General features: G+C 41.7%; 1 protein-coding gene across 11 annotated transcripts in view; it reads right to left on the bottom strand.

Annotated features, from left to right (window-relative positions):
• PCDH15 (protocadherin related 15) overlaps window positions 1-15,436 on the bottom strand; it is a 628,220-nt gene that overhangs the window by 58,993 nt on the left and 553,791 nt on the right. For all 11 annotated transcript variants that reach the window (XM_053388594.1, XM_053388604.1, XM_053388605.1 and 8 more), the window contains one exon: window positions 9,598-9,725. In XM_053388594.1, coding sequence (XP_053244569.1) covers window positions 9,598-9,725 — 128 coding nt within the window. The remainder of the gene's footprint in view (window positions 1-9,597; window positions 9,726-15,436) is intronic.

Here is a 15,436-nt window from a genome sequence, read left to right as displayed (position 1 = left end):
TTGACTAGGAAAGCCTATTCGTTTTATGAGCCCCTTCAGTATATTAGAACTAAAATTAAGAATGACCCTGCGAGGAAGGCTGCAATGCACAAAAGGACTGATGAGAGTTTATCCGTCGCCCTCCTTTCTTTAAGTAGCTAGTTTGGCTCAAGCTTGCTTTCTTAAAAGGAGAAATGGCCATCACTGCTAATAAAATGATAAATTTTCAGCAGTCTTCAGGCCCTGAGCAACATTTTGCTGAGTCCACAGAGAAGGTAAGGTGATGGGTCAGTACAGTAGTCCTCACAGACTCCATAAAAGCAAAATAATTGTGCAATGCATTACTAAAGTGACATAGACAAACTGTATCACCCCTTAACTTTTTGATATCATTTTTATTGCAAAATCAGAAAGAATTTCATGAAGCTATAGCTTCTTAAAAGTGTCTTAGAAGCCTAGCTCAAAGTTCAAAATGCGGTATTTCTACTATATCCTGGAATTCCTCTCTTTTAAAGCAATACTGCCTTTTTGATCAGCCACTGCTACTTTCACTCCAAATTATAACAAAATGGAAATACACGTGACTACATTTGGTCACATCTATGCCCCGCTACCCATTCCTCTGCTGCAATTTGCTTATTGTACCAAATTGGGGAGACCGTACACTTTTGCATTTTCATGGACAGCTAGTCCCATGGCTTACTTCCCATCTTTGTGTGTGTGTGTGTGTGTGTGTGTGTGTGATACATATGGGCAACACCTGTCCATAAGAATAATTAAAACCATCTAATATAGGGAGGGTGAGTGGGGAGACTGGTGACAGCAATCCCAAAGCCCCGGAATCAGATCCACATTTATGGTGCAGAAGGAAACCCATTTATCCCTCTGGTGTTCTCCCTGCCCTTAGAGCCCACCGGTGCCACTGACTGGCTCCTGGGGCGTGGCCTTCTCTGGCCATGATGCAGCTCAACCACTGTCCACACATCACTACTTGCAAGCTACCACCACAATCCTAGTACAATCAGGCCTGCTCCTCACCTGTGCAAGGGCATAAGATGAACCCAAGGCTACTGATAAGTCTCAAATTGGAACCTTAGAGTTGCCAGGGATACGGTTTGACTAGGGCTGCCATCCATTGGAAACAGCGCCCCCGGGAGGAAATCTCTTTAATGTCCAGGGAAATCTGGACTTGGCTTAAAAACTTCATTTTTTGTTGTTGAGATTTTGCAAAAAAAACAAACCCAACACCTTGATAATGTTGTTACGAAAAAGGAGCAATGCAGAAGCGAGCTCCAGGTGGCTGGAATGGTAAACAGGAAACTGATGTTATTGGACTATACCGTGGGAACAAGGGACAGTGTACTGAGCACCGGATGTTAGCTCAGAGTGGCACATGACCCTGTACTGGAAGTACATGGGTGGAGTTATTCTCTCTCTGCAGTTGGAATCAGAGGGTACAGACATGTTTTCTCTGTACTGCTGGAACGACAGAAATAAAGACATGTAGATATATTTCTGTCTGTCTCTTTCCCCCCCTGGATATGGGAGGGGGAGGAATGGTGTGTTCTTTTCACGTTGAAAAGGATCGCCGAAGAGACCTCGCCTTGATCCTGCTGGAGAATGCAGCCAGGGAGGTCAACAAGGATTCAAGCCGGGCACCTGGAGGGTGGCCAATTTTCCTCTGGACTTCGCTGGCTCTGCTGGCTTGAATCAACAAATGTTTGTGTCCAGATTTCCCCTTTTTGAAATATGGCAGCCCTAGGTTTGAGAAAACTAGTGCCTTTTTTTCAAAGTAAAAACGGAATAATATAAAGAACATATTTTGGTTTCCTGTTACGCCTCGTGAGGTCAGGAGAAATGATATATTAAAAAAACTGGGCAAAAATTAAACAATGCCAGTATGCCATGTTATAACCAGATGTTAACGCTCAGGAAAGCAGTGAAGCAACATGACAACAGTATTGAACTGAAAGCTCACTCCTTTAATTAATCACCCACAAGATAACATGTGTTAATTATTCTTTTTAGAGCAAAATTAAGGCGTTGAGAAGAGTGAAGAGATAGGACTAAATAATGTGGAGGGAAACAAAAGGTATGTGAAAACACAATTGATATGCAAAGCACTAAAATCATATCATATTAAGTAAATCTCAGGCTTCAAATCCCATAGATTAATAGCTGCAATTATTGCTAGTTTATATTTAATTTACTTATTCACCACAAAAATGCATGGTGTAACATTTGGCCTTAGAATGATAGTAAAAAAGGAACAGCTGTTCTAATGTGAAATTTCTAAAGAAATGGAATTATAACAAAGGTTGTCAAGAAAAGATAGATACAATTCTAAAGCAACTTGTTCTGTTGATGACTGACTTTGTATAGCAAATCTCTATCTCAATATCAGGGTGGGGCACCCTGGCCACTAGGCCTCCGCACTTGACCTGCAAGTCTGTATCTGGGTAAGTCACACCCATGGGTCCTACGCTTGTCATCACACAGGATACCAGGCATGAGGCAGGCAACAACAGGACTTCAAAGGAGCTATCAGGAGCTTAAGGTGCTGAAGCAAGGTGCTGATGGGTGCTGGAAGTATGCTTTGCTCCAGGACTGGCAAACAGTTTCCATTTGAAACTAATGTTAAAATCTGTGCTTTGAACCTCTGGATTGCAGAGCTGTTTGCAAAAGGGCTTTCAAACAGCCCCAGCACTGTGCTTCCAATCCTGACAATCAGATTTGGCCTGCCAGGGGTGGGGAGATTAAGATCTGGCCTTCTGGCCAGAAAATGTTCCTCTCTCTCCCTCCTGATCAAGATATTATATTCCCCCACAAGAGAGTTACAATTCTCAGAGTTCTCTAGAAGAGGGATTGATTGTTAAACCACTCTGGAAACTGTACCTCTCTCTCTTTTTTTTTTAAAATAAATTTTTATTAATTTTCCAACACATATTAAATAACAATACAAGACAATACAAAAACAAACACACATATAAACATGTATAATTTCTTAACCTTCTTTTCCTTAAACCTTCTTTCAACGACTTCCCCATACCTCCTTTTTCTGCATCCTTGTTTTAAATTTTTCCAGCAACCTCTAATTTTATTTACTTATAGCACTTCCTTTAAATCCTTTGGAAACTGTACCTCTCTGAGGGGTATGGGGTCTCCAATAACTTTATGATATCCAAGGAACAACAATATTGCTTGTGATGAAGAAGACAACTGCCTGCAGAGTTTCTTACAAATTCACCGCCCCCCATAATTAATTTCAGATTCAGATTACAAAGGCAAAATATATTTCACAACTATTAATATTGCTTGTGAAATTATTTTAAGAATTTTGAACAAGGTAGTTTCTGTAGCCTTCCCAGGGGTGCCAACTTGAATAAAATATTGTGGGAGCCCAGGTAAGCCCCATCCCACATAATTGATCACATGACACAGTGCGCACACACTATTTGAATGGGAATGTCCACCAACTTTGGGGGAGCCCACCCCCCACAGCTCCCAGGAGTTGGCTCCTATGAGCCTTCCCAATTTTATTTTTATTTTGTACAAAGAACATTTTCCTAAGGCATTGTTTTCACTTCTTCCCTTTGATGTCTTTATCAAAAAATAAACTGAATAATCAGTATTAGACCTGTGGTCAAATTTGCGCCACTAAAAGACACAACAAGGACATAACAGATCTACTTTCATTTTATACTCAAACATAACAACCCCCCTGTTTTATTTTTGTTCCATTTTAATTTAATTGCACTTGTTGATGATTTTTGTTTCTTTGCTTAGTTCAAATAATATTTAGCAGGAGAGATTAAATAATGCTACACAAAGAGCTGTATTTCTGGTTCGTTATTATATTTATATGTGACAAATAGGAGCCTACAATTATTGCACAAACATTAAGGCTATATAACAATTTTTAGGATTAAAAACTTCAGGGATTAATTTCTACTTAGATTATTGCTCATCAGACTGAAGTCATTTTTCATGAATTTGTGACAAAACAGACACACACACATCTGTGGCAAGTGAAGATCAATTTACAAGCATGCAGCTGTGGCACATTTGATATGATGCACATAAATTGCTACCCGAAAACTTAATAACTACAATAACTAAATCATCCAGGACTATTAAAGTGTCACTAATTATAGTGAAAATTGTTTATACTGACTTGAAGTGTGCACAAGCCTAAAGAGCTTGTCTGTTTAACTTCGTATAAATTACACACTTTAAAACTTGAAATGCATTCCATACCAATAAGACCCAAACTTTTTACTCCAAGCTGAGTGATAGAGGGGTAACTAAATACAAAAGAAAAATGCAAGAAATTGATTCAGAACATTTTATAGTGCTTTTCAATTAAAATTTATTCAGTGACTTACAGGGCACTTTTAAGTGTGTTTACTCAGAATTCAGGGCTGTTTCCAACATTGTAGCTTCATTTGCAACACAGTTTTCTCTTCTTCCCCTTGAAAGCAGAATTGCATATGACTACCTGAAAAGGGGGACACGGGTGGCGCTGTGGGTTAAACCACAGAGCCTAGGACTTGCTGATCAGAAGGTTAGCGGTTCAAATCCCCACGACGGGGTGAGCTCCCGTTGCTCGGTCCCTGCTCCTGCCAACCTAGCAGTTCGAAAGCACGTCAAAGTGCAAGTAGATAAATAGGTACCGCTCCGGCAGGAAGGTAAACAGTGTTTCTGTGCGCTGCTCTGGTTCGCCAGAAGCGGCTTAGTCATGCTGGCTGTACGCCGGCTCCCTCAGCCAATAAAGCGAGATGAGCGCTGCAACCCCAGAGTCGGCCACGACTGGACCTAATGGTCAGGGGTCCCTTTACCTTTACCTGAAAAGCATCATGAAGACAAGTAATCATAGATGCTCAACAGAAAGGTGGTTTGGAGGAGCCTTGTGTCTTTGTGATTTCCCCTCTGGAATTTGGGGTTGCAAGTTGGAACTGTGGAGATGATGGTGGTATCTGGTCTGGTGACTTGGGGCTTTTCAGGAAGGCAGTAAGAAGTGTCCAGGCTGACTAATTCATGGATGGCAGAAACCTGACCTTTTGTCTTTTACCAATGGCAATACTCTCTACTGCCGTGTCCTGTTTGAGCTTTGGCTTGTCTGCATAGGAATTCTATTGCTTCCTGGACACTTGCGCCACATGCTCAGCTGCTTTTGTTCCAAGCTGCTACAATTTCTTCCAGAATATTTTTTGTCTCCAAGCATTCTTTTCCCCCTGCTTTTTTTTTTTTTTTGCCAGTTGCCACTCTATATACTGGACATTTTTCTTAAACCCAATCCATCCTTTGCCCCTAAAATTCCCAGCAAGGGTCATGAATCACACAATGCACCCTCATTCCTTTTCTCAGGTAAGGCAGCTACAGCCTCCATTTGTCTTTCATACCGCCCTTCATTATTAATGGTTTTACTTCTTCAGTGTGTCACCTCGCTCTGTATTGTTCCTTCCCAGTCCCCTTTAATTCTGGCTTTCTTGATCTCAATTTGGCTTTTTTTATATATATACTTTCGTGAGTCTCCAAAGTACAAACCTACTAGAAAACAGACAATGTAAAAATGATACCTTCTTACTCAGCAGATCTCCCTTGTGCATTCATCATAATACTGCCTACTGCAAGAATAAAGAAGTTCTTGCAACTTTTTAACTTGAAGTAAAATAGCCATGCAACAAGAGACAGGCATTTTGGAAACAGGCATTTAACTCAGTATGCTAAATTCCTACAGATCTGAATATCCAGTGCTACACCGAGTCTCATTTCCCAGGCTAACAATACTGTAAAAGTGGCTCCTGTGCCTCCGTTACCCTGATAAAATACTAGTGATGATTGCCGTATCTGTGAATACTTTTACTTGCTATGTTTCTATGTTTGAATGCAGAGATGTTTTACCTGTTGTGGAGTATGATTTAAAAAATAATAATTATGGAAGGCAAATCTTAATCAGTACAAATAATTACTTCAAAATTTGTGATCTAACTTTCATCAATTAAATAAAATTCATCTGCAGAAATTCAACAGAAGGCACTTCTAGACTAACTGTATTTATCATTTCTTTTTCCTAAATGAATATATATGCCAACTGAGGGTTAACAGCTCTATTCAGAATGCACTACATGCAAGCTTTGGAAGAGTTAAAACTCCCCACAAATTTGCGGCAATGCCTATATTTCCTAATTGGTTGTATTCGGTTTTTTGCTTAGATTTATCATTGTCAATGACCTGCTGTTTTACTGCTGCAATAGTAATGGCAATATGAAGGAAACATCCATACGTCAGCAAAGTTTTGGAGCATCCCTCTTGCGCATTAAAAGATCAAGTACCTTTCCCCTTACATCTTATTTTAAAGAGTGCACATTTAATGATCTTTGCTGTTAAATTTACAATGGCATGACTTGCTTTTACATTCAAATGCAAGCATCTTCAAAACTAACTATAAGTATGCAATGAATTTCTTTGATACTGGTATTAATGCAATTTTTAAACTTCAGGGTCAAAGTGACATTGGTTGAAAAGGCTTGACTTGATTTTAAGCATACTGCTTTCTCCGATTTAATGAGGACAATTATGAACTTCAGAATCCTAAATTACAATGTAGAACTTTAAAGAAATTTTAAGCCAGAAGTGCCCTTTTCCATTTCTGAGAACACTATTTTTGTAGTCTAGTTACATAAAACTTAACTTATGTCTAGACACATAAACATGGCAGGGTATTTTATAGTTACTTTTTGCTTTCTTTTCATTTGCTGCCTTGTAATGTTATGCAACAGTGAAGGAGAAATAAACTGCAGGGTTGTTATTCATTTCATGATTTTATGTAACCTGCAGATTTAGTTGTTCTGTACTTTCTTGCTGCCTATCTAGAGAGACAATTCTTTGGAAAAGGTACAGATACAACTTTCATTTACATTCATTCTAAAAGACTTACTGTTTGGAAGGGGTAAAAGTCAATCAACTTGGAAAATGCACTTCATGGATCAAGTAAATTGATCTTTTCCCTACATAATGGATGTGTATGATGATTTTTTGTATAAACATGGAATATACGTACAGTTAAGGTTGTTTTGTGATTGCTGTTTCAATGGTTGAGTCAAAATCTCTCTCTCTCTCTTTTTACTATAATGGCTTCTGGGATGGAATAAAGTCAACCTATATTTTGGATTATTTACTTGCAATTTTAAGAATGGTTATTCAAAAGTGAGTCTCACTGAGCTCAGAAGGGTTTATTCCTTTGGTAAACAAATTTAGGATTAGAGTGCTAAATTCTGTAAAAGTCTATAAGGCAAAATGTGGAAGGTCAGATGTAAGAGGTCAAAAATTAGACAGAACATAAGAGGCTCACCTAATCCAACATTTTGTACTCACAATGGCCAACTAAATGCCTATGGGTATCCCACAAGTAGGACCTGTATGTAATAGTGCTCTCCTCACTTGTGGTACTCAGCAACTGGTATTAAATGGTATAAAGCAGTAGATGATACAGTGGCCAACATCAGAGACATGACGTGGTCATAATCAATGTCATTATTTTAGGGTTAAAAAGAAAGTTGGGTGACAGTTAGATACAGAAAGAAGCAGTCATAAATCTAAAATAAAACAAACAAAGAAACAAAACCCACTATAGTAAGTTGCCCACATTTGTGATGTATGAGATGATAGCTGGGCTTTTACTAATGAATAGTGCAATTCTATGCATGTCTACTCAGATGTAAGTTCCACTGAACTGAATCATGTATAGGGCTGCAATCGAATTCAGCCAAATTTGGCTCAACCATCTCTTGTTAATGGAACACATTTCTGTGGATAAGAAATGCCTTCATTCTTTTTACATTGGTGAGCAAGAGGACGGAACTGATGGGTTTCTTTATGGCAACTTATTATAACTACAGACTGGCTGTAAATAGAAATTACAACAGTAGTTTAATTCTCTGTGATACGAGCACTTTTATTCTTCTGACTAGTCAATCCAGTGATTGTACATTTCTATAGCACATTTATGGATAATCAAGTACTCCTAATATCCTCTGCCCACTTCTTAAGCTATAATGATTCCTGCTTAGCCTTTCTGATTTCAGGGTTTGCTTTCCTGGATGTAGATTTCCTCCCAATAGGCCTCCTGTCTCCTGCTGCTACTGTCAGAGACGGTGAGAAAATATGAATGATGAGAGCTTACTTCTTCCCCTCCTCTAAATCTTAACCTAACCATAATACCTCTGAGTTAACATTATGAAGAACTACCTTGAGGGAAAATAATGGGCCTCTTTAATAAACTGCTGTCATTCTCCATTAGATTTCTAGCTCCCTAAATCAGGTCCAAATAAGAGAATTCTTGGTAGGCCAGGCATCCATGGACACTTTTCAACAAACCTGTCAGCAATTTAGATTGTTCCCCATGTTGACTGCACAAAATGCAAGATGAGGAAGATAGAAAAGGACACACATAAGTGTATTCTAGTCACATGTAATCTCTTCATAAACATACTTGCTTATATGTTGCTTTCCCCATTATCTTTCCCCCTACTTTCTTCAAATGCAACACCCTGGTATAGAAGTTTTTAAAATGTATACGAATATCAAGTAGTGAATCTGATTTTAGGGCAATTTTATGCTTTTGTATGTATAAAAAAATAGTCAAAAATATTTTTATATAATAGCCTTAGTGGAAGGACCTCTGCCCAATTCGGACCCACCTCCTTCCCCAATATCCCCTGTAATATTCTCAGCTCTCTGGAGAGGCTTTTCAAGGGTAAAGATGGCTGTAGAGGGAGAAGGAGGGGAGTCAGGGATAAGAAAATCCATTTCCATGAAATTAACGGCATTCATGGTTCTTGAGATCCATGCCATCTTCTCTGAAGCAACTCTTACTGATTTTGATGGTGTTAACATGCAAGTATGGATGCTTGGATCAAAGCCTTATTTTAATTTTATGATTCAGTATTGGTATGTGAAAAGTGCTTTTCCTTCAGGGATCACAAGATGGTGGAAAGAAAAGCTCCTAGACTGGGGACAGCCGTTCAAACTCTTTGCCGTGCCTCTGGTGCCTATCTCACCACCACCACCAAAGACACCAGGGCAAGTGCTTCTATGTGGAACTGTAAAAAAGGACAAGTCAATGTAACAGTAGTGGCAGCCGCTGCTGCATTGGAGCTGCAATTTCCCATGGGCTAGCCCATGCCCACCAGTTAGAATCTCATGCCAGTACCAAAATCCTAGCACCTCCTCTATCAGGACTGACACATAAGCATGCCTTTAAAAAGTATTATTATGGTATTAATTATACTACACTATAATAATACTATAATAATGTAGTATTATAGTAAGTATAAATGAATAGCTATAATTCATTATTTAGGAATTATAAATAATTGTATATTGAATCAGTTCTGAAATTTCTTTTCACAAGCAAACCTTCAAACCCATAAATAACAAAATATCTGTATACATACCAAATGGCATCCTGATAGACTTGAAGCTAAGTGTTAGACTAGGCAGGTGGATTTGCTTTACATAGTTGCACCTTTTGAGGCCATCCAAATGAACATATAATATTTAGACATCCAAGATACAGGACTCTGGACCTCAGCCATGTGCTTGTTTAATTCTCACCTTCACTTTCATCACGGAAGCAAACATTCTAGCATCTTCAGACACACCTCCTATGTATTGCTTTCTTGTGAAGACAGGAGCATGGTCATTTTCATCCTGTACTTCAATGAACACCTTGGCAGTATTACCTAAAATAAAACACAAGGAATTAGAAGAATTTGGCTACACACTGAGTGCTTTTAAGTAATCAGCATTTCTGAAAAGAGACGCATAATGGAAGGAAATTAATTTGTAGCATTAATGCCCTGATCTTAAAGGCCTGCAGAGGTACACTGTGCACACTGCATAGAGTGGCTTGCTGCCGACGTTGCTAAAATGGTATTCTGTGTGAGACTTGCTGGCCTATGCAACTCCATTATATAATGTTTCCTCAACTGCATGGAGTTCTGAAGTTGTAGCTGCTATGATACCCACAAAGGCATTTAGGTGAAGTGTTCCTTTGTCCTTTTCTTTAGCGCCAGAATGACTTTGGGTGGTATCACTGCCCCGCATATGACCATGGTCATGGTAGTTGTCTGCTGCAATTGCAGAGATCCATACTTCAAGGGCCACAATATTTTACTGATGTGGCACATGATTATTATTTATTAAATGTATACCCCACCTTTCCTCCAAAATGAGCCAGCAGTCGTGAAAGGGCACTGATATTGCAGTGACTGCAGTTCATTCTGAAAACAGACTAGAATTTCACATGCTTGGGTTGTTAATCACACAGAGACCATTTCACAACAAGGAGAGAGAGCAGGGTAGCAAAGTGGTAAAGGTGAAGCAATTATTGAGTGGAAGAAGAAACAAGGAGGTAGGGTTTGTGGGGTTTGTGTTTAGTGAGACAAACCAAAGAGATTGATGTGGGACTAGTCACAGCATGTATTTATGACTCTCTGTCATATGAAAGTCTTGGTAGGAATCTCTTAGGAATGGGAAATTTTGCCTCATAATATAGCAAGGTAGCAGGTTGAACGATATGGCTATGAACTCTATCATCATCAGTGGATAAGACTGAGGCATCTAATCAAATGAAATCTAGCCTTGTATTTGTAACTACGATTTAGTTCCCAGCGTGAACTGAATATGAGTAATCGTACTAATAAAATGGATACCAAACTCACTGCAGCCAAATAATAGATCTTCGATTTGAAAGAGCTTTCTTTCTGGTAACCTTGGGCCACAAGAGCACAAAGCCTGAACATCAATATGAAAAGTACATAGTAATCTAACCCCACCCCCCAAAAAACCCCCACATCACTTTCAGACTCCATAATCAAAGAAGTTGACACATTGTCGAAAACGGTGAAAAGTCAGTTTGCTGAAAGAAATCCCATTTGCCAGTGAGAAATGATTTCCTTTCAGAGTTGATTCTTTTCCATGACGGCAAGTTATGGCTGTTTTATACTGCTATATATGGGGCATGTTTTCTTCATATCCGTCACCCTGATTATTTTGGTCTCTTTTCTTTTTGAGTACCGTATTGAAAAGAGTTCCATAGCTGTATCTGGAACAGAAACCACTTCCTATATTGGCCAAGGTGTCAACAATATGACATCTTTTGAAGTCCAACCATTGGAAAAAAAATATAACTTCATAAGAAAATGGAATCTCATGCTTTATATGCATGAGAAGATAAACAAGGAACTGGTGATACCTTAGCAGAATATCCAGTTATTCAATTTCTTTGTTGATGTCTACAGGTCTTGTTTTAAATCACCACAAGGTGATGCTTCTAGAATTCTCTGTTGCAGACAGTTGCACCCTTCCCTCCCTGAAATTTATTTCTTTGTGACTGTTTCCCTACCTATTGACACCAACGTAATGGAAAATACCTTTGGTAGCTCTAGGCTGGAATAGTTTGGGGGTCTGTTTTGTAGGCATACTGCAGGAATGAATGGACTTTGGATTCAGAGCATCCAAGGCTGCTTCTGACACATGCTATTTCAGCTCCTACTGCCAGTCATAAATCTACACCTATGACTCTTTCTATGGGCATACTGGGGATCTCTTGGCTCCATCAGAACTCCCATCTCCCAGCCTTCAGCAGTGGCTAAAATTGCTCTGCTAGTTTAGAACTATGGCAGTGAATTGTTCTCAGCAGTTCCTTTACTTCAGTTAACTCCTGAGTGAAAGAGTATTTTGCACAATTATAATCTATATAAATGTTCCAGATTTGCAGAGCTTGTAAATTGCTAGTTATTGGCATACTACTCCAGGAAGAAAGATTAATTTAAGTTCCATGTTTGCTGGACAGCAGAAATTTGCATAATATATTTAAAATATAAATTAAAGATTTCTTCAATAATACTTGCTGTTCTTGATTTGACAGTAAATGGGGAGGGGGAGGGGGGAGATTGTGGCACACCAACAGAGCACACCTCTGCACTTTCACAAGAACCAATGTGGCGGAATGGAACTTACTGGGTAACCTTGAGCCTGTTACTCAGTCTAACCTACCTCACAAGGTTCTTGTGAATGTAAATTTTTCATTTCATTTATTACGGCCATAGGCCCATACAGGTAAAAACAACACATAAGTGACAGCTTATGCCGTAGGGGAAAAAAAACAAAAACAAAAAACAGTCGCTAAAACACCACTATAACAATAAAATACTATAAGATGGAAAGGCATACTACGCCTTAATTAGCTTGTAGTGCTCCTTGTCGTCGCTTTTGGGAAAGGACAGCGACCAGGAATCTAGCCACCTTCAGGGTCGTGTGGGTATCCTTGTCCTGCAAGATTTGGGCAAGGTGGAATTTTGGTGGGGTACCCTCTAGTTTCTGAATGATTGATCCCAACAAATTTGCCCGTGGCGCATTGAACAAGGGGCAAAAGAACATAATGTGCTGGAGCGACTCCGGCGTCACCTTATCACATTCGCACACGGCGGGGGCTTGGCCCTTTGAGAATCTATGTCTCAGGACATTGGAGGGAAAAACGTTAAACCTCACTTTGGTGAAGGCCAGTCTATGGGCAACAGTCGAAAGGGAGGAGAGGTATGATGGAACGCAGTAAGTTAAAGTGATACCAATGTTCTGGGGCGAGCAAACACCTCCCCCCAGCATATAATTTCGCTGTAAGTCGATGTCATCCAGTCTTTGGCGGATCAGTCTTTGAACAGTGATTTGGTCTAGTTTTCAATGTAAATTGAAGGTGGTGCCTTGAGTTCCGTTGAAGAAAAATGGGATAAATGCATTTACCCTATTTGCAGTTGTGCTCCCCATTGATATTTGCATAATCACCAAAATGCTTCCAATTTTTAAACAAGGTATAAAGGACAATTTTTATTTTAACTATAACAACAACAAACCATATACAGTGGTACCTCAGGTTACATATGCTTCAGGTTACAGACTCCGCTAACCCAGAAATAGTGCTTCAGGTTAAGAACTTTGCTTCAGGATGAGAACAGAAATTGTGCTCCGGCGGTGCGGCAGCAGCAGGAGACCCCATTAGCTAAACTGGTGCTTCAGGTTAAGAACAGTTTCAGGTTAAGTATGGACCACCGGAACGAATTAAGCACTTAACCCGAGGTACCACTGTATATATTGTTTTAGAGGTTTTCTAATGACTTGCCACATACTACCTCAGTAATCCTTATAAGTATCAATCAAGGGAGAGCAGTATTACCACAACTGTTGTTTGTGTTCTAGAGGCTTATTAGAAGGAATAGGAGGGGGAAAGGGCAGTAGGAAAAGAGTTTCTTAAAAGAAAATAAAGTGTAATATTTCTGTGAATAGAACCCACATTACAAAATAAATGTTTAGAGCATCTCCACCTTCCCTGCCTGGTGCACTAGGATATGCTAGAATCAGTGCCTTTTTTCGTAAAGCGTGTTCTCACTAAAGGAGAGCACGTGTTGCGGATGGGGACGGTCAAAGCACCCTTCTGGTAAATAGGCAGGTGGAGATTAAGGAGCCTAACGCTGGTGGATGTTTGGTGTTGCTGGGGTAAAATTGATGTTGCAAAGTTAGGGGTGGGATCAGAGGATATTTAAGCAGGGTCCACAGCAGGCTACTTTCTCTTTTGCTGTGGACATCGCATCTGATCGAACACAGTAAAGGACTGGTTGTATTTAAAACTTTCTTTCTTTCCTTTCTTCCTTTGATTTATTTATTCGGTTTTCTCATTAGTTTATTTTATTCCCTATCAAGTTCTCCTTGGTCCTTGAGCCCTGAGGGCTCCAGGGGGTGTCTGGGGGTGGGTGCAACTCCCAGCCCCTTGCGGCCCTGGGGGTTTTCGGGGCCTGGGGGAACGTTTAAGTTAACTTATTAAATTATACCTTCTTTTAACTAAGTTATTTTAAATTCCTCTCCCCCCCCCCAGTGCGTTCACTTACCGGGAGGGGGTCAACCCGGTCCTTTTTCCCGGCCTGGGCCTTCGCCGTGCCTCCGGCGCGCCCCGGCGCGCTCCGGGGCACCCCACGTGATCGGCGCAGGCCGTTCCGCGGGAGGCGCCGTACGGACGCCTCCGCAGCGGCCTGCGCACAGGTGCAGGCTCCTTTGGGCCTTCCCGGCATCTGGGGGGGTTTGGGTCGGCCGCGGCGGCTCGCAGGGAGGCTTCCTGGCCGTTGGAGGGCCCGGCGATCCTTTTCCCGCCTTGCGGGCGGTGGTTTTGGCGCGCTAGGGCGCGCGCTGCAGGGCTGAGGCAGCATCGGGGAGGCGCTCCGTGAGCGCTGCGGCGCAGCGGATCGCGCTCAGCCTGCCTGGGGCCTGCTTGGGCCTGGTTTGGGGCCTGGGACGAGGCCTTTGGAGGAGGGCGGGCAGAGGGCCCTCCTTGTTAGGCAGTTTTGGCGGGAGCGCCATTTTCTGCCTTCATTCACTGTGTGCTGGCCTCTAGTGGTTGTTCATAGCAACTGCAGCTTTGTTAACGAGCCTTGGTTGCAGGTTGCGCCACCTGGTGGTGGTCTGTATGTTTGCAGCCAATTGAAATCGCTTGCATTAATTCACTATTTAGTCTGTTTGCTTGCTTGCAACTCTGCTTATTGGTTGCTGGTGTTAATTGTTTAATTTCTGTTTCGACCGGTAGTAGGTATGGCTCCAAAAAAGAAGACAGCAAAGAGGCCTGTTTCCATGTCCTCGGCAAAGCGGCCTATAAGAGGCCCATCTCAGGCCTTGCGCTCTCCTGAGCCAAACCTGTCGCTGAGTCGCCTCCAATCCATGGTCACTGGCTTGGCTGGTGACCCTGCTGCACTGGCCCGGGTTGAAGCCGAAATGGACGGCCTGCTGCATCGATGTTCAACTCCATCGACTTCTTCTGCAAGGATAGCCCCTCTTGCTTGCACAGCCTCTCCGGCGTCGTCATCTAGTGAAGAAGAGAGAGTGATTGTAGCAGCCGGGGGTTCTTCACCTAACACCTTGGCCCAGACCCCGGGCTTACCTGTGTCGCCGGTGGCCACGTGAAGGGGTCGGGGTGGTGCCAGGGGTGCGGCCAGGAGAAGGGCATCTGCTCGGATTAGAGCAGCGCAGGCGGCAGGTGCGCCGTCCCCTGCGGCTGTGCGGTCAGTTCCTGGTCATTCACAGGTTGTTTCTTTTCAGTCTGTTCCGGGTACTGTTCAGCAAGGTGACGTTTCTGAGTCTTCGGTAGAGGACAGCCTTCTTCCACCTCCAAAAACTTCTTCGGGTGGACACCGTCGCCGCAAAAAGGGCTCCAAGAGGCGTGCTAAGAGAAGTCGGAGGGACACTTCATCCTCTTCCTCAGGTACTTCATCCTCTTGCTCATGCAGCGACGAGGAAGCTGCGCTTAAGCTTTATTGGGGCTTTGGGGAGACGACAGGGCTTCCAAAGTGGGCTTGGGAGCGTAGGGCGAACTCCCACAGGGCAAAGTATGGGGCAGTGCAGGATTGTCGAG

This window comes from Podarcis raffonei, chromosome 5 (genome assembly GCF_027172205.1).
Source record: "Podarcis raffonei isolate rPodRaf1 chromosome 5, rPodRaf1.pri, whole genome shotgun sequence".
Taxonomy (NCBI): domain Eukaryota; kingdom Metazoa; phylum Chordata; class Lepidosauria; order Squamata; family Lacertidae; genus Podarcis; species Podarcis raffonei.
Note: the sequence above shows the minus strand (reverse complement) of the source record. Positions and strands in the feature narration are given on the sequence as shown.